We start from the raw sequence: 26847 nt of genomic DNA on the forward strand, positions 1-26847 counted from the left end.
TAAGCCAATTATTCTGATGTTATTGCGGCGGCTGCGGGACTCAACGTCCAAAACTTTGACTTCCAGTTTGGTATTTTTGCCTGCTAGTGCTGTAATGGATGTTTCCAGCGTTTGCACGCGGCTCTCCAGGCCATTAGCCGTAATCTCAAGATTTTGGAGTTTGGCAGAGTTCGCAGACACTGTGGCTTGTACTTTGTCCAGTTTGCTCTCTATAGCTGCGAGCGAAGTTTTGAAATCTTTGGATAGAGATTCCCGATGAGACTCGAGCAGAGTGGTCAAAGACGCCATAGACAGTTCGGGTTCCGCATCAGTCTGATTTCCTCTGGTTTTCGGCATTTTAGAATCAGAGAATAAACATGTGCAAACAGCAAACTTATTGGTTTAATGTGTTGTTAGGAGAGAGTTAGTATCGGCGGATTTAAGGTTAATTAGGCATGAAGGAGCGAGACGCGACACACTCAGCCTGCTACCATGTGGCCTTTCATGTTCCTTTCATGTTAAAGAACTGTGATTGGATATCTTCTGAACTTGTCCCACCCATTTACAAGACAAAATTAAATATGATGGGGTTTTGTTTCTGACAACTTTTAGTCTCGTTTTTAATTTGTCGACACTGGCTTACTGAGGGTTGAGGGGAGGGGTGTGTGTGTCTGTGTGTGAGTGTGGACTCGTGGAGCTTAACACAGGTGATGGACAGACAAGAGGGAAGATGACATCATACGAGTGTAGTAGCGTGTCCCTTTTTCAACTGAATTTTGTGAAATTGTCATATATAAATTTTGTGGGTACATTAAAATGTACTTTCTCAACTTCAAACATTTGATGTGGGTGGGAAATAAGTGTATTTAAGGGGGCTCTGCTTCCTTTTACCCCTAACGTAGAGCCGGCCCCAGAACGGAGCGTCAATAAACACAACAGCTATACCTCACACAAAAACAAGACAGTTACTTCCAAAAGACAAAATAGAACAAGACCAGAAATGCATTGTAATTTACGAAATTCTGTGTAAGTCATGCGAAAAATCCTACATCGGAGAAACAGATTTCATCTAATATACCGAAAATATGGTCTGATTACAATAACATTTGAAAGAGTATAATGGAGATTTCAATACAGGTTGAATATAAAGTGTGTGCACACTCTTGCTTAAGATAAAACTGAAGATATATTAAGCTGACTGACTAGTTTAATTCAGCAGGTGGCTTTCCTTGATAGCACTATTGCCGCATTACACTGCTGGCCTTTGGCCCTCATGTGTCAGTGATGCAGTTACTATGATAAATGACTTCATGGTGGGGGATGTCCATAAATTAGTTGTTAGCGACAAACTTTGGCCTTTGTCCTTTCCTCTTTGAAACAGGCTGTCTCGTATTGGTATTTAATTGCATTCTTGTGTGATGAAAGATATGACATACTGGGTCAATTAGACAGGCCAAAGGCCTTCGCCATAACTACAGCTTTAAGGGTTTTTGTTGTTGTTTTTTTACTTTAATTAGCTTCAATGTGCCTATTCCACATGATTTTAGGATATATATATATATATATATATATATATATATATATATATATATATATATATATATATATATATATATATATATATATATATATATATATATATATAATTATTATCATTTCTTAAATAAATATACTATGTTTAATTGTATTACTTATGGAGTATATTGTGAATAAATTGAGAACAGGAAGTGAACAGAAGTTTTAACAACTGCTATCTAAAGGAAAAGGGGTAGGATTAAATAAGCTCTGCTTCTTCCTACTCCTTTTCGAACATGTTGAATAGAGAAACTGGAAATTGTGATGTATAATGTTGTATGCATGCATTTTCAAATAAACTCAAGAAGCTCGACTACACACCGGTCTCGTCAGCGGTCTTTGATACGGAAAGAGTGACTGGCAGCTGTTCATACTCACATTCATACAGTCACTGAGCAGTAACCAATCCCACACTGGCTGCATAAGGAAAAGCCAGGGGCGGATTAAGAAATTTTGGCCCCCTGGGCCTGACATGGTCTTGGCCCCTCAACCCCCCGCGCGTGTGGGCGCACACACACGCACGCACTATGCAAGAAATACTGTATACTGTGAACAGACATGCACACTGTACTGTACAGAAGAGTGCACATACTGCACACACACTATTAGGTATACCACACAGACACTGACAAGCACAGGTTTCACACAGACACAGGGGGAGGGGATAAATGGCCTAAAAATAAACATTTTTGAAAATGATTACGCCCACTTCAGTGATGGTGCATTGGGTCATTTGAGAGATATTATGTATTGGAAGTTGGTAGCTATCATGAAATAAACCCCCCAACCCACCCAAAAAACTAAATCGGACATGATTTTTGCCCCCTTTTCCTCCCTTCTATCATTAAAAATAAAATAATATCTTAGGAAAACACATTGGCATAACGGCAGCTGTGCAGCAAATTGAGGCTCAAAGTCTGTATCTATTTGTGGTTAAGCTTGAGGAGAAGGAGAAAGGTAAAATGATAACATGCATCGGAGAGCACCACAAAGAAAGGTGTAGGCCAGTTCATGGTACAAGGGCTGCATGCAGGTCAAGATAGCCCATTTCCAAGAATGCTATAGTGGCTGGACAGGCACTGGACATGTCCTGAACTCAGTGTCAGACGTGGCTGCCGAATACTTGGATGAAGTGAAGCAGCTGACAGATCTCATGCTGCCCCATCTGAAGACTGTCCTGGCCAGGCAGAGGATGGATGAGGAGACCTTCCCAATGGACCCTGTCAGTGAACAGGCTAGTAACATTGATGGCACCCCTGTGCACAACATTGGGATGGAGAGACAATGTGGCAAGGTGGACTACAAACTGAAGAAGTTGGGCACACTGAACGCAGTCAATAGGTCAATAATTTTACAGAAGAGCCAGGAGCTTCAGAGGTTTCAAGGCAGCAGCACAAGCAAAAAGGGAGGTTGAACTCAACTGGAGTAAATTCATGAAGGCAAAATTCGAGAGTAGGGCAGATGAGAAACAAGAGATGGCTCAAAGAAAGGAGAGTAAGAGACTAGACATGCTGGACACACTGAAATCTTTTGATGGCCCCTTCACGATAGTGGGGAAGTTGAAAAGTTCCTTGTGGATGAAAGTCTGCACAAGAATGCAAAGCTGCAGAGAATGAAGCTTGAGGTTCAGTTTGCCAGAGAAAGCACCAAGCTTCTGCCTAAAGTCAATCCTATCTTCACAATCCAGGTGACACTTCCCAGAAATGGCAAAAGTGCAATTCTCCAAGTCATAATGGATACTTAGAATTTTATGGTGGTGGTAAGTATTCATGAAAACAGGTAGCCTAACATTAGTGAATGGGTGAATTCTGGAAATAACCTAAAAATCTTACACAGTGCACCTTTAAGCAAGGGGTTTCTTTCGTGCTTTCAATTTTGCAAAATCATCCACCACATCATTGAAGTCCAACTCTCTTGTCAGCTCACTCTCAATTGCCATTAGAGATAACGCATTTAATCTTTTCTGAGTCATTCTTGTGCGCAGCTCATTTTTTACTCTTGACAAAAGAGAGAATGAGCGTTCTCCCTCACAGTTACTGACCGGTAGAGTGAGAAAAATCTGTAGCGCAATGTATGTATTAGGAAACGTAGGCTGTAGTCCAAAATGTATTATTGTTTTGAGCAGTCCTGAAGGGGTCCTCTCCTCATCAGTGTTGTTGAGCTGTATAAAAGATTTGAACTGTATAAGCTCCTGTCCAAGACTTTCATTGAGGTCAGATGGGTATGATTCAGTGAGAATCTTGGCCTTGTGAAGGACTGAAGCATTGGACTCTGTATCCAAAGAGAAAAGGACACTGAACAAATTGTTCAGATGTTTGTAGGCCTCCAGACGGTGATTAAGGCTTGAACTCAGTTGATCAATAGAGGCAATAAATGTCTCTATTTGAAACAGTTGCCTTCCCTCAAGCACAACATCTGGGGATGCTGATTCATCAGCAAACTTTTTACGTTTCCTCGTCCGTTCAGCCCTGTAAGATGGGGTGCCACCCAACATGTTTAAGGCTTTCTGCTCAAAATGATCAAATAGATCTCTTTGGGAGAGAACAAAGGTGCGCAGAGATTCCAGCAATCTAACTGCTGTACCAAGGTCCATGTCTGCTTTTTGAAGTTGCAGACTTGTGGCCTGAAATCTGGACAGAACAGTGTCCCAAAAGCCTGCCATGAAGGCCATCTCAAGTGAATCCAGCTTCCGCACTAGACTGTCAGCTTCAGTTCGTGTGTCTCGTTTCTCTGTGTCATCAGTGGAAATAACCTGTAGTGCTGCTTTTATTTTACTGTAGTTCTGCCACAGTGCTTTGGTAGATTCTGCACGGCAACTCCAACGCGTGTTGGATAAAGCTTTAAGTGTGAGATCTATGTTGGAATTGCCAAATACCCTGTCCCATCGGTGTGTGGATGCAGTTGTGAAGTTGTAAATAGACTGAATCAAGTCAAAATACTTAGAGACTTCATTTCCACATCTGTCAATGCTGTTGACTCCCACCAAATTCAAAGAGTGAGCTGCACATGGAATATAGTGTATTAATGGGTTGCTTTTCTTTAAGTGAGCCTGCAACCCATTATACCTCCCTGACATGTTGCTGGCATTATCATAAGCCTGCCCCCTGCAATTTGACAGCTCTAACCCTAGATTTTCCAACACAGACATGACACAGTTAGCCAAACTTTCACCTGTATGGCTAGTAATGGGCTCAAAACCCACAAAGCGTTCAACAACACTGCCCTCTTTGCTAACAAAACGGAATATGAATGTCAATTGGTCCACATGAGATAAATCTGGGGTTGAATCCACAATGATAGAGTAGTATTTGCTTGCTTGCAGTTCATCTGCTATAGCCTGTTTGGTTTTTGCACCCATCAATTCAATGAATTCCTCACAAATGGTGGAGGACAGATATGAGGTATTACCTCGACCCATCTGCCCAAACTTTCTGATGTGATCCTTTAGAAAGGGATCAAATTCAGCCAGGACCTCCAGAATACCAAGGTAGTTCCCATTGAGAGGAGACCCTAACGATTCATTTTTACCCCTAAATGCAAGGCCCCTTTCTGCAAGGAATTTAATGACTGCAACAACTCTTTGTAACACCTGCCTCCAATAGCTGCTCTCTGCCTGAAACTGTTTGAACAGGTCTGCATCAACTGTGGCACCTTTGGCGCGGTTCAAGACTGCTTGCATGCAGGTTATGTGCTCAGCACTTCGCTCATGTTCACCAAATCTTTCTGAGTGTTTCCAATCACAATAGCCTGTCACAAAAGAATGCGTTTTTGGGGAAAACAGTTTGCATGCAAAGCAGTAAACATTACCAGTAGAGGGAGAGTACATCAGCCACTCTCTTTGTACTCGTTGTCCATTGGGCAAGTGTGAAGTAAAATGTTCATTGTTTAGGCATCGGGTTTTGCCTCCTAGCCCACTGTTCCTCACAGAAGCTGGATAATGGCTGTGACGGTTGTGAAATGATTTTGCACCTCTTTGAATAAGAACTTCCTTCATTGACTCAGTGAGGGTCTCAGCCCATTTAGCGGGATCACTAGGTAGAGTTGTCACTGTAGATGGTGTTGAAGAAAGATTCAGCTCATTTTCTATGCTGTCCAGAGGTGCAGTGACCTCACATTCATCCGAGCAACTGGCTACTGCTGAATTGGTTGAATCATAAGCATCAGAAGCATTTGGTTCAGTGTCTACACTTGTAGTGGTCTCAGGATCTTGGGAGCTACATGCTAGCTCAGGTGCATTGCTAACCTTAGCTGAATTTGCAGTAGCATTTATAGAATTGCTTTCAGCAGATGTCTTTGTACTGAAGAAGCTGGAGATATTTGGAACACTCTCAAGTAAAACTGATTCCTTTTTTTTCTTTTCTTGCTGAATTTTTTTTCTAGCTCCTCCACTTAAACGTTTATGATCCATATTTCCCTTCTTTCTTTGCACATTGGCTCTTTGCCTATCACAACAGATAAACCAACTATGTGTGTGTGTGTGTGTGTGTGTGTGTGTGTGTGTGTGTGTGTGTGTGTGTGTGTGTGTGTGTGTGTGTGTGTGTGTGAGTTTGTTTGTGTGTTTATGATCGGTGCTGCTTCCTTCAAGTGTGTGAGGTGATTTAGAAAACTAGCAACCCAGCATCAACACTCCAAAGCAGAGAATAACAGCTTACTAGCATAGACAATTGAGAGCAGAGAATCAACTGATTCGTCTGATAGACAGCAGGAGAGCAGAGTGGTCAGTGATGATCGAATCAAGAAAATGTCTAAATGGCAAGGGAACAGACTGATTTGTACTGAGGAGAAAGAGAGAGAGAGCCAATTACAGTGAAATATATTCCAAAAGAGCCAAGTGACTAGCTGAAGGCAGGGACAAATGCCTTGGAGTGACCAACAAGAGTGCAAAGTACCAAATGGCAAAATGTGGAAAGACCAACAGGCAGATCTGCTTTTACCTCTTATCTTCACAACCAAAAAGTTGCTAAATGATGTTTTCAGTCGCTAGCCAGGTATGGCCAAAAGACGCGAAATCTAGCGGCAAAGTCGGTCAATCACACTGACAGTGAAACAAATATTTTGAAAAGATAATAATTGTACACCTTTGTGCACTTTAGTCTTCTATCTAAATATTTTCACAAAGGACACCAAGGCAGCTTGCTAGCTATGATGGGAGCAACAATGTCTGATAGACAGCAGGAGAGCAGAGTGGTCAGTGATGATCCAATCAAGAAAATGTCTAAATGGCAAGGGAACAGACTGATTTGTACTGAGGAGAAAGAGAGAGCCAAGTACAGTTAAATATATTCCAGAGCCAAGTGACTAACTGAAGTCAAAGACAACAGCCAGATACCTTAGCAGAGACCAACAAGAATTCAAAGTACCTAATAGCAAGATGGCGAGACCAACACAATAAATTGTATTAGGATTTAATTTATTAACGTTAATCTTAACAGCCAAAAAGTTGCTGAATAATGTTTGTAGTCGCTAGCCAGGTATGCCCAAAACAAGAGTCGCTAAACCTAGCAGCAAAGTTGCTTAATTGCAACACACTCTAGGATTCAGGGGAATTAAGGATAATAAAGATATTAATTGTACAACTTTTTGTACTTTTTTTCTAGTTTTTTGAGTCGCCAGCCATGTATGGCCAAAAGTCGCTAATTGAATGCCAACGTTGCTTAATCGCCAACACACTGGGACTCACTGAAGGACTGACTGAATAAAAAAGATAATTAAGATAATTGTGTACTTTTCTCTTCTGATATTTTCTCTAAGGACCCCAAGCTATCTGCAAGCAGCAATAATGTCTGACAGACAGGAGAGCAGAGTGGTCAGTGATGAATGGCAAGGGAACAGGCTGATTTGTACTGAGGAGAAAGAGAGAGAGAGAGCCAATTACAGTGAAATATATTCCAAAAGAGCCAAGTGACTAGCTGAAGGCAGGGACAAATGCCTTGGAGTGACCAAGAAGAGTGCAAAGTACCAAATGGCAAAATGTGGGAAGACCAACAGGAAGATCTGCTTTTACCACTTATCTTCACAACCAAAAAGTCGCTAAATGATGTTTTTAGTCGCTAGCCAGGTATGGCCAAAAGACGCGAAATCTAGCGGCAAAGTCGGTCAATCACACAGTGAAACAAATAATTTTAAAAAGATAGTAATCGTACAATGTCTTGTACTTTTGTCTTCTTTCTTAATATTTCTCAAAGGACACCAAAATGTCGCTATCTGCAGGCAGCTTGCTAGCTATGATGGCAGCAACAATGTACCTTAGAGTGACTGACCAACAAGAGCTCAAAGTACCTAATGGCAAAATGTGGAGAGACAGACACAATAAATTGCATTAAGATGAAGAGAACTGTTGCTATTATTAATCTTAACATCAACCAGAAAGTCGCTAAATGTCACCAGCCAGGTATGGCCAAAAGTCGCTTAATTGGCCACACACAGTAACAGAGAAACTAACAAAAAAAAGATCATAAAGATAATAGTTGTACAACTGTGTGTACTTTTGTCTTCTTTCTAAATATTTTCCCAAAGGACACCAAAATGTTGCTATCTGCAGGCGGGAGCGTGCCTATGTTCCCCGGGTCCTATGTTCCCCGGGTCCTATGTTCCCCGGTTGTTCCTGGGTCTTTGTATGCGACCGGGGAACTTAGGACCCTTTTTCTAAAAAAGGGTCCTATGTTCCCTGCATTGTATCTGGCGAAATTGCGAAATTGTGCCCTGACCAAAACCATCCCTAAACCTAACCTGTCACAGGGCGTTGTGGAGCACTTTTTTTTGGCGAAATTGTGCCCTGACCAAAACTATCCCTAAACCTAACCTGTCACAGGGCGTTGTGGAGCACTTTTTTGGCGAAATTGTGCCCTGACCAAAACCATCCCTAAACCTAACCTGTCACAGGGCGTGCGGCAGCAGATAGAGCAACTCAAACGCGAACTTCCTTCCTTCGACAACTTAAACGCGTCTCTGTCATGCGTGTCTGCGTGCGTCTTACTTAGTCGCGCATTGGAAGCAGCGGGGAACATAGAACCCTTTTCTGGAAAAAGTGTTGTACGTTCCCCGCAGCGGGGAACATAGAACCCTTTTTTTTAAAAAGGGTCCTTAGTTCCCCGGTAGAGGGGAACATAGGACCCGGGTAACATAGGGACGGGGAACATAGGGATGACCCGCTGCAGGCAGCTTGCTAGCTATGATGGCAGCAACGATGTCTGCCAGACAGGAGAGAGTGGTCAGTGACGATCGAATCGAGAAAATGACAAAATGGGTCAAAGACCAAAAAGTTATTAACTGACAGCAGTGACAAATGTCAGACTGTAAACTTTCTCGAAAGAAAAGGACAAAATGGGAAGATGCTGATAATAACAGCAAAATGGAAAATATAAGAATTTCCAAGTAATGCTCAACTCAAGTGTGTGTGTGTGTGTGTGTGCGCGCGTTAAACTTCTTGTTGAATGATTTCAAATTATCTCTGAGTCTGAACTGAGGGAAAGGAAACCAAATTTTGAGCAGTCTCTCACGAGTTCAAAATACCAAATGAGGAGATTCTAAAAGAACAGACCGGTTTATGAAAGATTTGATGGGGGAGGGGCACAGCTAAGAATACTTGAGTGAGATTCTGTGATCCAAATTCGAGATAGAGCTTTTTGATAATGATAATTTGTCAGAGTAAGGTTGTGTAATCAAAATTTGAGAATGAGCTTTGTCAATCAATCAAGAATATTTGCATTAAGTTCTGTGATCAAAATTCAGAAACAACCTTTAATAATTGATAAAGAATATGTGAGTGAGGTTGTGTGATCCATCCAATTTGAGAATTAGCTTTGATAATAATGATTGAGAGCCTCTGGCCCTCTGTGGATCATGGCCGCGGGGCCAATTTTGCCTGGCCCCTTGGGGCCTCTGTGGGTCGTGGCCGCGGGGCCAAGTTGGCCTGGCCCCTTGGGGCCTCTGACCCTCTATGGATCGGGGCCAAGTTGGCCTGACCCCTCGGGGCCTCTGGCCCTCTATGGATCATGGCCGCGGGGCCAAGTTGGCCTGACCCCTTAGGACCTCAGGCCCTCTGTGGGTCGCGGCCGCGGGGCCAAGTTGACCTGGCCCCTTGGGGCCTCTTACCCTCTATGGATCGTGGCCGCGGGGCCAAGTTGACCTGGCCCCTTGGGGCCTCTGGCCTTCTGTGGCTCGCGGCCGCGGGGCCAAGTTGGCCTGGCCCTTTGGGGCCTCTGGCCTTCTGTGGGTCGTGGCCGCGGGGCCAAGTTGGCCTGGCCCCTTGGGGCCTCTGACCGTCTATGGATCGTGGCCGCGGGGCCAAGTTGACCTGGCCCCCTGGGGCCTCTGACCCTCTATGGATCGTGGCCGCGGGGCCAAGTTGGCCTGGCCCCTTGGGGCCTCTGACCGTCTATGGATCATGGCCGCGGGGCCATGTTGGCCTGGCCCCTTGGGGCCTCTGGCCCTCTGTGGGTCGCGGCCGCGGGGCCAAGTTGACCTGGCCCCTTGGGGCCTCTTACCCTCTATGGATCATGGCCGCGGGGCCAAGTTGGCCTGGCCCCTTGGGGCTTAAGATTATTATTTTTGCAAAAGTAGTTTTGCTTGTGTCGCGGCCGCGGGGCCAAGTTGGCCTGGCCCCTTGGGGCCTCTGGCCCCCTGGGCCTGGGCCCGGTAGGCCCGGTCATTAATCCACCTATGGGAAAAGCAATACATTATCAATGACTATCCCACTGCATATTTAGGCACAACAAATGTATTTCCCTACACCAGTTGTCAGACAATAGACCAAGCTAAAGCGACTTAATTCAACAAAATACTGACACGTCAATGCAAAAACATGGTTTAGGCACATGCACGCTTGTGTACCAAAGAATGTAAACTGTGCAGCTAAAAGACAATGCATTAATAATGCACATGACAAAACAAAACACAAGCAGACATGTGCACTCAATCGCAGCACTGCAATCCTTATCCCTGCCCAGACACACTTACTCTATGCAAAACCGCAGATGGAAGTCAGATGTTACTGCCAACTCGGACTTAAATCAAAAGCCAATGAAGCTTGGTACAATGTATGTTTTATCTGGGAATGAGACAAAAGCACCAAATAAGAACACAGGTTGAGCAAAAAATTCAAATATGGAAGTTTTGCATTCTTAACAGAAATAAACTGTGGAGCTCTTAGTCCAGGGTTTTTTCAACTGTGGTCTCTAAATGTGATGTTAAGGCAATGCAAATTATGTTCCCTTCTCTGATCAATTTCCTCTGTCAACTTTGACTACAATGTAGAGTAATTACAGAGCTTGTTTTCAAGTCAAGGATTATCTTAAAAGCCTACTGAAATGAAATGTTTTTATTTAAACGGGGATAGCAGATTCATTCTATGTGTCATACTTGATCATTTCGCGATATTGCCATATATTTGCTGAAAGGATTTAGCATAGAACAACGACGATAAAGTTGCAACTTTTGGTCTCTGATAAAAAAAAGCCTTGCCCCTACCGGAAGTAGCGTGACGACACCGGAGGAAGGACTGCTCATATTTTCCTATTGTTTACACCAGCAGCAAGAGAGATTCGGACCGAAAAAGCGACGATTACCCCATTAATTTGAGCGTGGATGAAAGATTTGTGGATGAGGAACGTTAGAGTGAAGGACTAGAATGCAGTGCAAGACATATCTTTTTTCGCTCTGACCGTAAATTAGGTACAAGCTGGCTCATTGGATTCCACACTCTCTCCTTTTTCTATTGTGGATCACGGATTTGTATTTTAAACCACCTCGGACACTATATCCGCTTGAAAATGAGAGTCGAGAACACGAAATGGACATTCACAGTGACTTTTATCTCCACGACAATACATCGACGAAACACTTTAGCTACGGAGCTAACATGATAGCATCGTGCTTAACTGCATATAGAAACAAAATAAATAAATCCCTGACTGGAAGGATAGACAGAAGATCAACGATACTATTAAACCAGGGACATGTAAATACACTGTTAATGCTTTCCAGCCTGGCGAAGCTTAAAAATGCTGTTGCTAACGACGCCATTGAAGCTAACTTAGCTACGGAGCTAACGTGATAGCATCGTGCTTAACTGCATATAGAAACAAAATAAATAAATCCCTGACTGGAAGGATAGACAGAAGATCAACAATACTATTAAACCAGGGACATGTAAATACACGGTTAATACTTTCCAGCTTGGCGAAGCTTAAAAATGCTGTTGCTAACGACGCCATTGAAGCTAACTTAGTAACGGGACCTCACAGAGCTATGATAAAAACATTAGCGCTCCACCTACGCCAGCCAGCCCTCATCTGCTCATCAACAGCCGTGCTCACCTGCATTCCAGCGATCGACAGAAGGACGAAGGACTTCACCACGATCATCCGTGCGGTCTGTGGCTAGCGTCGGCTAGCGCGTCTGCTATCCGAGTCAAAGTCTTCCTGGTTGTGTTGCTGTAGTCCGCCGCTAATACACCGATCCCACCTACAACTTTCTTCTTTGCAGTCTTCATGTTACGGCTCAGACCCCTGCCGTCTGTGCGCACCTCGGGACACGCCCACACGGGTGCGCACATCCAGGGACGCGCCGTGCGCGTCTCCGCCCTGCAGCAGCCACCAGCTGCAAACACTCACCGGCTATCTGCACACCTGATCCTGATGAGGGCGTGCCGGATAAAGGCAGGGTGGACCCAAATATCGGCGCGGGAACTTAGTTTTCTCATGTTGAACCGTAAGCGAAGCGTTAGCTCTCTCTCCTTGTTTCCTCTCCGTGCCTTGACCCCCTGTCTTCTCCCGTGTCCCCGCAGTACCCTCCGTCGCCTGGACAGTGAGCTGTGCGTCTCACATTTCCCCGGATCTCCCTCTGGACACTGACTGCCTCCCTCGATCCTTGACTTCCCTCGCTTGGCTCCCCTCTGCCCCTGGACTTCCTCATCTCTGTTCAACACTTGGTAACACACACACTTCAGCTAACTACACACATAGTATTACACCACACACTCTTGTATTCTAGTTCACACTCCATTTCCTTAGTTTAGTTGTATTGTTTATTATTATTATATATATATCTATATTGTCTATATATATATAATAAATATGTGTATATACTTTCCCCTGGTGTATGTTTGCCGTCACCTCCCCTAGTAAACCATTACAGTAAGTTCCCGCCAAATTATATATAGGGACCTGACGGCCCAGTGAATTTAGCTCCGCCCCCAGTGAATTTATCCCCGCCCCCAGTGACATTTTTTTTTTCTCTCCCATTTTTGCCCCATTCACCATGGCCTTTTCTTTTCGCTTCAAACCGGAGGATTTGTCTTGTCCTGCCGAGCTGTCATGGAAAGGCATGTTCAGTAGCGATATGAGCAAGGAGGAATTTTCTCGTCGCCTGGACACCCTCCTCCCACCCTTAAAGACTGTTCCTCAGTCAGCAGAAAGCGTCTGGCATCCGCTTTCGGAGGGGGGCGGGGGGTAGTACTGGTGGCTGTGCTGGTGTGATGGCGCAGCAGCAACCAGACAGGCTTCCCCCTGCCAGACTAATTCCACCTGTCTTCCGCTTTTCCCAGCCGCAGCCACCAGTCCCCTGGCTAGCCTCTGAGCTAGCACCAGCCACCAGGCTAGCCGCCGAGCTAGCATCAGTCCCTCGGCTAGCCCCTGAACTAGCACCCGTCCCTCGGCTAGCCCCTGAGCTAGCACCAGTCCCTCGGCTAGCCCCTGAGCTAGCACCAGTCCCTTGGCTAGCCCCTGAGCTAACACCAGTCCCTCGGCTAGCCCCTGAGCTAGCACCAGTCCCTCGGCTAGCCCCTGAGCTAGCACCAGCCCCTCGGCTAGCCCCCGAGCTAGCACCAGCCCCTCGACTAGCCTCCGAGCTAGCACCAGTCCCCAGTATAGCCCCCGCATCTCCTCCAGCTCCCAGGCTGACCCCCACGTCTCCTCCAGCTCCCAGGCTGGCCCTGACCTTTGCCCCTCGGCCAGTAGCGCCGACCACTGCACTTCGGCCAGCAGCGCCGACCTCTGTACCTCGTCCTGCAGCGCCGACCTCTGCACCTCGGCCTGCAGGGCCGACCTCTGCACCTCGGCCTGCAGCGCCAACCTCTGCATCTCGGCCAGCAGCGCCGACCTCTGCACCTCGGCCAGCAGCGCCGACCTCTGCACCTCGGCCGGCAGCGCCCACCCCAGCACCTCGGCCAGCAGCACCCACCCCAGCGCCTCGGCCTGATCCTCAGCCGTCCTCTTCGTCTCCGGCGCCGCCTACGTCCGCTGCTTCCACGCCTGCATCACCGATGACGTCCGCTGCTTCCACGCCGTCGATGACGCCCGCGGCTTCCACGCCGCCGATGACGCCCGCGGCTTCCATGCCGCCGATGACGCCCGTGGCTTCCACGCCGCCGATGATGTCCGCTGCTTCCACGCCGCCGATGACGTCCGCTGCTTCCACGCCGCCGAAGACGTCCGCCGCTTCCACGCCGCCGACTTCATCCTCTTCGCCTCAGACGTCACCTCCTCGTTTCCGGCGAGACGCACCATGGCGCCACTCGTGTCTGCCTTCCCGACGGCCAAGATGGTGGCCATTCCTGGGTCGCCCGCCCCGCCGGCCTCAGCGGCGTTCTACTCGCCGCCGCCATCAGACTCGTCCCCGGTGGATTCGGGGACACTTGGGCCGGCGACCCAATCCAATCCAATCCACTTTATTTATATAGCACATTTACACAACAAGAATGTTTCCAAAGTGCTGCACAGCCATGTTAAAAACAATATTAAAAACAATATTAAAAACAATATTAAAAACGATATTAAAAATAATATTAAAAACAATATTATGCTACACCAATGACTGAATAAAAACAAAGAATAAACGAATAGAAAACCATTACAAAGACAATATAAAAAATAAATATGATTAAAAACGATTAACGACCCACCACCAGTTCGCCCCTCCGGCCTCCCCTGTCTGTTGTTCCTGTTTGGGGGGTTCTACTTCCAGGACATGTGGAATCTGTCCATAGGGGGGGGATACTGTTACGGCTCAGACCCCTGCCGTCTGTGCGCACCTCGGGACACGCCCAGGGGTGCGCACATCCAGGGACGCGCCGCGCGCGTCTCCGCCCTGCAGCAGCCACCAGCTGCAAACACTCACCGGCTATCTGCACACCTGATCCTGATGAGGGCGTGCCGGATAAAGGCAGGGTGGACCCAAGGATCGGCGCGGGAACTTAGTTTTCTCATGGTGAACCGTAAGCGAAGCGTTAGCTCTCTCTCCTTGTTTCCTCTCCGTGCCTTGACCCCCTGTCTTCTCCCGTGTCCCCGCAGTACCCTCCGTCGCCTGGACAGTGAGCTGTGCGTCTCACATTTCCCCGGATCTCCCTCTGGACACTGACTGCCTCCCTCGATCCTTGACTTCCCTCGCTTGGCTCCCCTCTACCCCTGGACTTCCTCATCTCTGTTCAACACTTGGTAACACACACACTTCAGCTAACTACACACATAGTCTTACACCACACACTCTTGTATTCTAGTTCACACTCCATTTCCTTAGTTTAGTTGTATTGTTTATTATTATTATTTATATATCTATATTGTCTATATATATAATAAATATTTGTATATACTTCCCCCTGGTATATGTTTGCCGTCACCTCCCCTAGTAAACCATTACACTTCATTGTTCATTAAACAAATTGCAAAAGATTCACCAACACAGATGTCCAGAATACTGTGGAATTATGAGATAAAAACCGAGCTATTTTGTATTGTATTCAATGGGGTAGCAATACTTCTGTTTCACTGGTTACGTCACGCGCATACGTCATCATCCAAAGACGTTTTCAACCGGAAGTTTAGCGTGAAATTTAAAATTGCACTTTATAAGTTAACCCGGCCATATTGGCATGTGTTGCAATGTACAATTTCATCATTGATATCTAAACTATCAGACTGCGTGGTCGGTAGTAGTGGGTTTCAGTAGGCCTTTAATCTGTTTGTCATACACGAGTCCATGAATACACAAATGTTGTGACAGCTGAGTTCATCTCCATACATGTTAATTGATTTGTGTGTGGTAGGCATGACCGGCCTCAGTTTTTCGTGGACCTAACAAGATTTGGTTTGTGTTCCCATTTCGGTCTTTAATATTACTCATGTAACACACTAGTGTATGGGTCGGCAACCCAAAATGTTGAAAGAGCCATATTGGACCAAAAATACAAAAAAGAAAACTGTCTGGAGCCGCAAGGCTTATATAAGTGTTATAAAGAAGGTAACACATAATGTGTCTATATTAGCCATATCAGAATCAGAATAGTTTTATTGCCATTGTTTGAGAACGGGTTCACAAACTAGGAATTTTTCTTGGTGCAATCGTGCCAAATAAAACACATAACACATATTTGGAATTCAAGGAGCTACTGTTAGGAGTTATTGTTCATGTGCCCGATGGCCGAGGGTAAAAACTGTTCAGGTGGCGTGAGGTGTGGGTCTGGATGGAGCGTAGTCTCCTGCCTGAGGGGAGAGGGCAGAATAGTGTGTGTCCAGGGTGAGAAGAGTCAGCTGTGATCCGACCCACACGCCTCCTGGTCCTGGAGGAGAACAAGTCCTGGAGGGATGGGAGCTTGCAGCCAATCACCTTCTCAGCAGCATGTACGATGCGCTGCAGTCTATGCTTATCCTGGACTGTGGCGCCGGGGAACCACACGGTGATGGAGGAGGTCAGGATGGACTAGATGATGGCTGAGTAAAACTGCACCATCAAAATGACTGTGTCGCAGGCTGACACAAATCTTCGTTGACAGGAATGTTGTATTTCAACTTTTATTCTACACATTTTTTCAACATTAGAAATCATTAGTAAAATTGAGGCTTCTCACACGATGAGATAACTTCTGGAAATTACTGGCTCAGAAAGGCCAAAGGTATAGATGTGTGTGTCCAAGTTTAAGGAAACGGCAGGCTGTCTTCTTATAATGGATTTATTACAATCTTTGCAAGCTGGGTAACGTTTGCTGTGGTCTGGAACAACATGGCACACAAACAACTCAGAAATGCAGCCAATATTACATCCAGATAACGTGTCACAAGGCATGCAAATATAAATGAAATACACAGAGGACTTAAGTAAAGGAAATTAAATGAGCTCAAATATACCTAGAAACGAGGCATAACGATGCAATATGTACATACAGCTAGCCTAAATAGCATGTTAGCATCGATTAGCTTGCAGTCATGGATTGACCAAATATGCCTGATTAGCACTAGAGCAAATCAATAAAATCAACAAAGCTCACCTTTGTGCATTCACGCACAACCTAAAACGTTTGGTGGACAAAATGAGACAAAGAAGGAGTGGCATGAAACACATCTTTCTGTGGCAGCATCGGAGAAAGTTTTACATGTAAACAAACTACGATGAGTTCAAGGATCGCTGAAATTAGTAGGACAAAACGGTCTCACCCGTCATTCATGTTTACTATAAACAGTAGGATTTCTAACAATTAAAAATGTTTGTGTATGATTAGTTCTCCTACAGATTATATACTGTATATATATATATATATAAAAACTGTCTTCAGCTTTTTCCATTTTCACACATCCAAGAGGTCCAAGGAGCCACTAGCACTGCATGCAGCTCTAGAGCCGCAGGTTGCTAACCCCCGCACTAGGGGCTAGCGCTGACTGCAGTCTACTTAGTTTTGTAATACAGTTATCTCTTGCCACATCACACTTTGAAGTTTGTGGCTTGTACAGGTGATTATGGTCTTGTTCACACTGCAGATCAATTCCGATTGTTTTGCCCATATATGACCTGTATCAGATTTTTCCATGTCAATGTGAGGAGTGCAATTCCGATATTTTCAAATCCAACCAAGGCATCTTTAATTTGTGGATATAAATCAGCCAATGCGACTGCAGTCTGAAAATTCAACCAAAACAGTACATCAAAATTAAACAAAGCACAATAATGGGCAAAAATTATGAAAAAAAAAATGTTCTTCAGACATTATATCTTTGGAGAAAAGGGTCGGCAACAATATAAACTAAATAGTATGCTCGTTTTAGAAATGCAAATATATTTAAAAAAATGCTTAGTGAAGCAACGTTTGACAAGGAACATTCATTCATTCATCGATACATATAATTATACACTCAAGAACAGTGTTTCTATGTTTGTGTTGCGAACACCCCATAAAAAGTCTGTGGTCTTTATGGGCCGTGGCGGTAGTCAGTTTCCACCACAAACAGAAAAAGTCTGGAGCTAAATTCATTGAAAAGTCTGTTCAGCGCAAAAATTATGACCAAAGTGCTAAAGTTGTATTTTCCATTGCAGTTACATTTTTTTGACAGTTTAGTTAAGAAACATATTCATTAATACTTTTGTTTATTTATTTTAGCACAACATAATTGTATGTGGCAGCGCGGTGGAATCAGGGGTTAGTGCATGTGCCGCACAATAAGATGGTCCTGGGTTCGATACCCGGGCTCGGGGTCTGTCTGTGTTGAGTTTGCATGTTAATAAGGAATCAGGACTGCAAGTTACCTCCAGCTTAACATTGAATATCTGACAGTCGAAATGAACAGCATTTATACACAGCATTAATTTATATGACCCAATCTAAACAACCTTTCCCACTCATAGCGCAAGTAAACTGCAAAAAAAAAAAAAAGGAAACACACATGGTCAAACATTACATAACCTGAAAACTGGAATTTGTGGATATTATAAAAATGTTTAAGCACCATTCATAATTCAAAATTACACCCTTTTATATCCACAACAATGTTATTTATTGAAAAATGCAAAACACTCTCCACACGTATCCATGTTTGGTGAATTTTAGCCGCTTGATATTTCTGAATGATTACACAACTTTAAGGAGGTTGTCACAGAAGTAATCAAGGTAGGAGTCAAACTTTAACATACTCTTAATATCCAATTCTATTCATTATTAATTATATATTGTAACTTTTGTGGTCTATTGTGGCTTTTGGGCACCGGACAATTTTTTTATTCCAATGCGGCCACCAAGTCAAAAAGTTTGGACACCCTGGTTATGTGTTAAATAAATAATAGTCTTTGGAATTAACACATGGTTTCATGTCATTCAAAAAAATCAAAAAGTAAGATTACTGATTCAGTGTTAATATTTGAAAAGTTAGTAGAAGAGTTGGGCCCCAAGGTCAAAAAAGTTTAAAAATCCCTTCTAAAGAAAACATTGTCCTACCTGTGACTTTGAGTTGTGTTGTCCTCCGCACCAGTCTGGATCCATACTGTAACTCGCAGGTATAATTTCCCCCATCCTCCTCCTCCACTTCGGGGATCCAGATGTGTGTATTGTTAACAATAATAGAGCTTCTCCATTCGACACGTTCACACTCCTAACAGAAAGATGTGTGTCATACTGATCAAACAACTAAACAATTCTATTGATGATTGGTTTCTTCAATTTATATTGGTGCTTGTGACATACCTTGTACCAGGTCATCAGAGGTTGTTTATATGGAGCCAAATAGTCATCAATATCACGGCATGTGATCATTTTGCTATGAGTAATCTCTGCTTTCTCCAGATAGCGGATTTTGCTGCTGAAACACTTCCCCTCATCACTCTCCTCCACAGTCATGGACATAGAGACCTTCATACAGTATGTTGAGTTCCTAAAAAGATCACAAACATTAAAAACACAGTTAATTGATTTTGACGATATATTTCATCTTGGTAACTGAGCATGTATAAGTGGCTATAATGGTCATATTGTCCATCCATTAATTTTTTATAGTGATTAACCAAATTTTCAGCCACTGCAAATATGCTGGATGCGCTTGCGGAAATGGCAGCAAGATTAAGGCATCGGGCATCATCGTGTATCCAGGGGAGCACCAACCATCGTTGTATGCTATATCGACATTAAAGTTACAGTAATGCTGTCTTGACAAGTACTAACTACCCTTCGCATCTGGCATTAGTGACACAAACACTAATTTGTTCCTGAAGAAGCCATAGCATGTTTAGATGGCCAACACCAGCTAGCTAACATGACTAGAAGAGTAAAACCACAGGCATAGTGCAATTATGTTTTATTTTAACGATAAAAAATAAAGTTACAATTGAGGCAGCAAATTAATCAAAACCAAAATACACACTTCAATAACTCTAACACACAAGTTGTGAGCAAGTTTCCAAAACATGTGAAGATTCAGTTTTAAGGTCCTGCCAACTTGTATTTGTTTTTCAAAACCTACTGTCTTTTTTATCATTTATTTATGTTAAAATCTTCTTGAGCCACTTAGTGATTGAATTTATTCACATTTGTTGTTGTTTTTTCAAAGACAATGTTCATGTTGTTGTCACTTGAGTTGCAGGTTTACCAACAGGAGACTGCATTAACAACTGCACTTTATCATTTTTTTAAAAATAATGTTGTTATTTGTTGTTTAAATGCAAATGTTCCACTTTCATCATGTTCTACACTGTTCAAAAACAACCGTTTAGCTGAACATTTATTTATTTTTTCCATTTTTTTCAATAAAGACATTTCAGATCTGTAATTATAATACCAAAAAGGGAAATTGTGATATCTGTGCTTTAAGTGTTTATACCATCAGAATCTCATACCGGCTTATGCCTAGTCTGGAGTGGAGGCAACATGTCTGCGGTGTGGACGTACTTTAGTTTGTTCCAGAAAGACAATGTAACTAATACTTTGTAGAATAATTGATTTTGGTGTTAATGTTTTTGCCCTATTCTTTGCCTTTGGTGGCACTTATTTTGATTTCGGTGCATCCCTATTTTTTATCATGCAAAGGGAAGGTACACCCTGGACTGGTTGAGTTATGTGTGTCATATTTTTTTTCAAAGGCCAAATTCATGTAACAGTCATTTGAAATGACTATTTTACTATATTTGGTGAGGGTGTGGACAAAATGCACAGCTCACGAGTCTTGGCAATAGGTGGAATTGTGTTCGTAAAAACCAGACTAGACAATATTTTGAAAACAAATATATAAGAAAACTGAATTGACAGGTAAGGACATGAATTGAAAACCGATACTTGCTCAGATCCGGGTCAAAGTGTATAAATTCCTTGGAATCGCTTGCCATTTTTCCAAACGATTCCCTTAACGGTTCCTGCAGGTGAGGATGACGTCATTACGCAACGTGCGTAGTGACAAGCAACATGGCGCCGTTCGGGCAAAAGAAGCGCTCCAAAGTTTGCCGACATTTCACTAGAAAAGATTGCTACAGTGCTATTTGTTATAATTCCAAGGTTGCTATTTTATCAAGAGGATGACATATGAGCACTGTACTGGAACATTTGATAAAGCATGCAATAAATATAAAATAATGTTACGTTTTTGAACCACGCTGATCTCATCCCAGGCAGAAACAGTCATCTGACGTAAGTGCAACAGGTACTACCGCCTATATTGTTAGCACTATTATCTGTTAAATTGAAATGAATGCCTTCTCATTTAGATGAGCATGAGAAGACATACACTATATTGCCAAAAGTATTTGGCCACCTGCCTTGACTCACATATGAACTTGAAGTGCCATCCCATTCCTAACCCATAGGGTTCAATATGATGTCGGTCCACCCTTTGCAGCTATTACAGCTTCAACTCTTCTGGAAAGGCTGTCCACAAAGTTGCGGAGTGTGTTTATAGGAATTTTCAGCCATTCTTCCAAAAGTGCATTGGTGAGGTCACACACTGATGTTGGTCGAGAAGGCCTGGCGCTCAGTCTCCATTCTAATTAATCCCAAAGGTGTTCTATCGGGTTCAGGGCTGGACTCTGTGCAGGCCAGTCAAGTTAATCCACACCAGACTCTGTCATCCATGTATTTATGGACCTTGCTTTGTGCACAGTCATGTTGGAAGAGGAAGGGGCCCGCTCCAAACTGTTCCCACAAGGTGGAGAGCATGGAATTGTTCAAAATGTTTTGGTATCCTGGAGCATTCAAAGTTCCTTTCACTGGAACTAAGGGGCCAAGCCCAACTCCTGAAAAACAACTCAACACCATTTTTCCTCCTCCACCAAATTTCACACTCGGCACAATGCAGTCCGAAATGTAGCGTTCTCCTGGCAACCTCCAAATCCAGATTCCTCCATCAGATTGCCAGATGAAAAAGCGTGATTCATCACTCCAGAGAACACGTCTCCACTGCTCTAGAGTCCAGTGGCGACATGCTTTACACCACTGCATCCAACGCTTTGCATTGGACTTGGTGATGTATGGCTTAGATACAGCAGCTTGGCCATGGAAACCCATTCTATTAAGCTCTTTGCGTACTGTACGTGGGCTAATTGGAAGGTCACATGAAGTTTGGAGCTCTGTAGCAGCTGACTGTGCAGAACGTGTTTGCACTATGCGCTTCAGCATCTGCTGACCCCTCTCTGTCAGTTTACATGGCCTACCACTTGGTGGCTGAGTTGCTGTTGTTCCCAAACTCTTCACATTTCTTATAACAAAGTAGAAATTTGACTTTGGAATATTTAGGAGTGAGGAAATTTCACGACTGGATTTGTTGCACAGGTGGCATCCTATGACAGTTCCACGCTGGAAATCACTGAGAGCGGCCCATTCTTTCACAAATGTTTGTAGAAACCGTCTCCATGCCTAAGTGCTTGATTTTATACACCAGTGGCCGGGCCAAGTGATTAGGACACCTGATTCTGATCATTTGGATGGGTGGCGAAATACTTTTGGCAATATTGTGTATTCTGACTGGTTTCGAGGTGGGCAGTAACAGCTCCAGTTCACGTCTGCCACTAGCTTTCACCGTGGAATGGAAGAAAACCACACCAGTTTGTGGTCAAAATGTTATAACAATTTACCACAGTAGATGCTCCATTGGTAGGTGAACGTTCAATCGAAGTCAGAGAAAAGTTGAGTGCTTTCCTCCAACCACATTTTCACTCAGTCAATATATTATACAGGTGGAACCCATAAAATTTGAGTATCGCGTAAAAGTTAATTCATTTCAGCAATTCAACTTCAAATGTGAAACTAATACGTGATATTAACTCATTACATGCAAAGTGAGAGTCAAGCCTTTATTTAATATAATTTTGATGATCATGGCTTACAATTTTTGACAATCGCACATTTTCTAAGATTTTCAATTGTTTTTCATAAGCTGCAAGCAATAACCAACATTATATCAAAATACATGTTTAAATATAAAGTGTTGCATGCCATGAGCCTATGGCATTACATTAGTTTCACCTTGTAAATCTAAACAAACCTTTGCACGGTATATTTTCAAGGCAGATGACAAAGATTCTTAATTTATAAAAAATTATACAAAATGTTACATACTTGTGTAATTTCCACGTACGTTTTAATTGTCTTTTTTTTAATGCATTTACAAAAGTTTTTTTCTTTGCTATGTGCCTCTTTAGACCTCACTGTTGGCTTTGTAAGGCAATGTTAGCTCCTAACTAAACACAATGGATGCTAATACACCTTTTTGTTATCATTTTTTCCACATGAGAATCAATAAGAGAACCAATAAAGAACTGAATCGTTAAGTAGAATCAAAAGTGGAATCGGAACCGTAACAATCTTATCAATTCCCATCCCTACAGACAGGACAGAAATAATTGTTTTATTTTACTCAGTCACAAAACAATGCACGTGCATTTTTTAACTTTACATGCAAGACCTAAGCTTGCACTTTTGACCATTTAACTTATTTTTTAATTTTTTTTAAATTTAAATAAATGTTTTAATATCAAGAATATGCCTCTCACCTTGAATACTTATTCTGGAAAGTGTGTGTTGGCAAAATTAAATAATTTTACACACTAAGGGCCTTATTTAAAACAGGGTTGCATGTAGTAAAACACGTACAAACTTGACAACACACGCAAAGCTGATCTAGTAAACGTGTGCAAAGTGGATTGTGTCTTTTAGGTGATCAGAATAAGGCGTGCAGTCGATTTTGGGTCTCTGTCTTCATTTATATGCAAAATATTTGCTTCTCATCAAAACGCCCACAATACTGGGAGAAGAAAATGCAAATATTAGTTAGCACGCGCAATGTGATCTAGCAACACTCATATTCTGCTCACTTAACAGACATAGTCCACTTTGCACACGTTTAGTAGATCAGCTTTGCGTGTGCTATCAGGTTTGCACGTGTTTTAGTGCACGCACCTTTAGTAAATCAGGCCCGTATAGTCAGCGATCTTGAGCCATCAAGAGATAGTCAAAGTCACTCCAATTTGGCTGAGGAAGAGGTTGTTCTTTGGGAAAGGAACTCAAAAACATACTCAAAGACAAAGTTGGCAACACAAATAAACAGCAGGAGGGTCACTTCACAGAACACAAACTTAATTTGCAGTGTGACCAAAAGTGGCAAAATAACACAAAATACACATTGGACTACTGCTACGGGGATAATGAACAATAATTTTGCACATCATGCAATTATAGCAACTATTTAAGTGCAGCACGGCATGCTGGAAAGCCAGAGGCAACCCCAGCGACACTACAATATTACTTAGGATTGACTCAGAATATTGTGCTTTGTCAGCAGTATACATGTATTCTTGTATTACAGTGCCTTATAGACATGAGCTTTGCTGATTGTTTCAGTGTATACAGCACATGTGTAGACAAATATATTGGAAATGCTAACCTACATATAGGCAGCCCCCAAAATGCCGTTTATATTCAGTGATGATTCTTCCACTAAGTGTGTATGTGGTTGTAAATCTACTTGCATTGCAAATTACGGTACTGTATCTTTAAGCGATAATTATCGTGTTTGTAAAATAAATTCACCCACAATTCCAAAAACCCAATAATCTGATATTAACAAACACAAATATACACTATATTGCCAAAAGTATTTGGCCAGCCATCCAAATGATCAGAATCAGGTGTCCTAATCACTTGGCCTGGTGTATAAAATCAAGCACTTAGGCATGGAGACTGTTTCTACAAACATTTGTGAAAGGATGGGCCGCTCTCAGTGATTTCCAGCGTGGAACTGTCATAGGATGCCACATGTGCAACGAATGTAGTCGTAAAATTTCCTCGCTCATAAATATTCCAAAGTTAGCTTTATTATAAGAAAACTGAAGAGTTTGGGAACAACAGCAAGTGAGCCAACAAGTGGTAGGCCACGTAAACTGACAGAGAGGGGTCAGCGGATGCTGAAGCGCATAGTGCAAAGACTTTCTGCACAGTCAGTTGCTACAGAGATCCAAATTTAATCCGACCTTCCAATTAGCCCACGTACAGTAGGCAGAGAGCTTCATGGAATGGGTTTCCATTTGAATCTAAGCCATACATCACCAAGTCCAATGCAAAGCGTGGGATGCAGTGGTGTAAAGCACATCACCACTGGACTCTAGAGCAGTGGAGATGCCTTGTCTGGACTGATGAGTCACGCTTTTCCATCTGGGAATCTGATGGACCAGTCTGGGTTTGAAGGTTGCCAGAAGAACGCTACATTTCAGACTGCATTGTACCGAGTGTGAAATTTGGTGGAGGAGGAATTATGGTGTGGGGTTGCTTTTCAGGAGTTGGGCTGGGCCCCTTAGTTCCAGTGAAATAATAAATGATAAATGGGTTATACTTGTATAGCGCTTTTCTACCTTCAAGGTACTCAAAGTGCTTTGACAGTATTTCCACATTCACCCATTCACACACACATTCACACACTGATGGCGGGAGCTGCCATGCAAGGCGCTAACCAGCAGCCATCAGGAGCAAGGGTGAAGTGTCTTGCCCAAGGACACAACGGACGTGACTAGGATGGTAGAAGGTGGGGATTGAACCCCAGTAAGGAACTTTGAATGCTCCAGGATACCAAAACATTTTGGACAATTCCATGGGATGGCACTTCAAGTTCATATGTGAGTAAAGGCAGGTGGCCAAATACTTTTGGCAATATAGTGTATATCCTGCATTGATACTGCACATCCTGTGTATTGTCTCAAGCGCCAGTTTAAAGCCAAATGGGCACACTTTTTTTGCATGTGCCAGCTTTTTTCCAACAGTGCAGCTAGTTTATAAAACAACATAAATGTACAATTTGGAGGTTGTATTATGCAGATTTCTTTTGCAGAATTTCCTTATATATTCTTGTGAGAATCCAAGTGGGAAGCAACTTGAGACAACACCTGGCATTTACATAATAAAGCAACAACGTGCCCTGTGGCTGAAATACAAAGAAAAGAGTGCAAATTCAGTTACCGTCTTTATGATGCAACACATTTTTGGTTTGTAGATTTCAAAATCTCTCAAGGTGACTGTATTTTTATGGCGAGCATGTATGTGTGTGATGTTCCAAGTTCACCTCTAGACACAAAAGACCTCATTGATCTCTCTGTCATTCTCACTTCACACACACACACACACACACACACACACACACACACACACACACACACACACACACACACACACACACACACACACGCACACACACACACACACACACACACACTCACACACACACACACACACACACACACACACACACACACACACTCACACACACACACACACACACACACACACACACACACACACACACACACACACACACACACACACACACACACACACACACACACACACAGGGATTTTTCCAGTCAGCGACCTAAACAAGACCACTGAGCATTAAAATAAAGGAATGAAAAGCCTTTTATCCATCCATCCCTTAGTTTCTCTCCTTTTCATCATGCTGCTTCTATTCTGCAGCATGTTGTTTTCCCCTCCAGTGATTCACTTACTTTTACCAGCATGCTCCCCTGACTTTCTCGGTCTCTTGATTTCACACACCCTGTTGTGTATTTGTGAGTCTTTATATTCATTGACACCTCGTTGTGCAACGCAACCACACCCCAACTAGTTTACTGTAATTACTCCAGATACAAACATTGAAACGAAACAGGACATACGCAATTAAACTTTAAAGTATCTTTTCAGACCAGTGAAACTGTGATTTAGGCTTATGACCTATGTCGTCTTGTAAATAAATCTCAGAAGAGTCAGCTATTGCCGTCATGTGAATCAAATAATGATTTCAACATGAATAAAATCCTTCCTGACAGAGAACCTCAATACGAACATACATATGCAAATGGGAAATATTTTATAGTCGAGCATTGTTCACATAGGCCATTAACACATTCTGTACATTTTAATGGTGTTGGCTTATCTAAGTAAGCCTGTAAGGCATGGGTGTCAAATTTGGCCCGCCGTGTAATTTCACTTGGCCCTTGAGGCGATATCAAATTAACACTAGAGCTGGCCCGCCGATTATATACAGCGGTGGTGCCGCGGTAACACCCCATTCACCG

At 43.2% G+C, this 26847-nt stretch overlaps 1 protein-coding gene across 3 annotated transcripts in view; it reads right to left on the bottom strand.

Moving 5' to 3' along the window:
- il1rapl2 (interleukin 1 receptor accessory protein-like 2) overlaps positions 1-26847 on the bottom strand; it is a 631449-nt gene that overhangs the window by 200636 nt on the left and 403966 nt on the right. For all 3 annotated transcript variants that reach the window (XM_062045414.1, XM_062045413.1, XM_062045415.1), the window contains 2 exons: positions 18995-19181; positions 18749-18902 (listed from right to left, as the gene is read on the bottom strand). In XM_062045414.1, the coding sequence (XP_061901398.1) occupies positions 18749-18902; positions 18995-19181 (341 nt within the window). The remainder of the gene's footprint in view (positions 1-18748; positions 18903-18994; positions 19182-26847) is intronic.

This window comes from Entelurus aequoreus, linkage group LG04 (genome assembly GCF_033978785.1).
Source record: "Entelurus aequoreus isolate RoL-2023_Sb linkage group LG04, RoL_Eaeq_v1.1, whole genome shotgun sequence".
NCBI lineage: Eukaryota > Metazoa > Chordata > Actinopteri > Syngnathiformes > Syngnathidae > Entelurus > Entelurus aequoreus.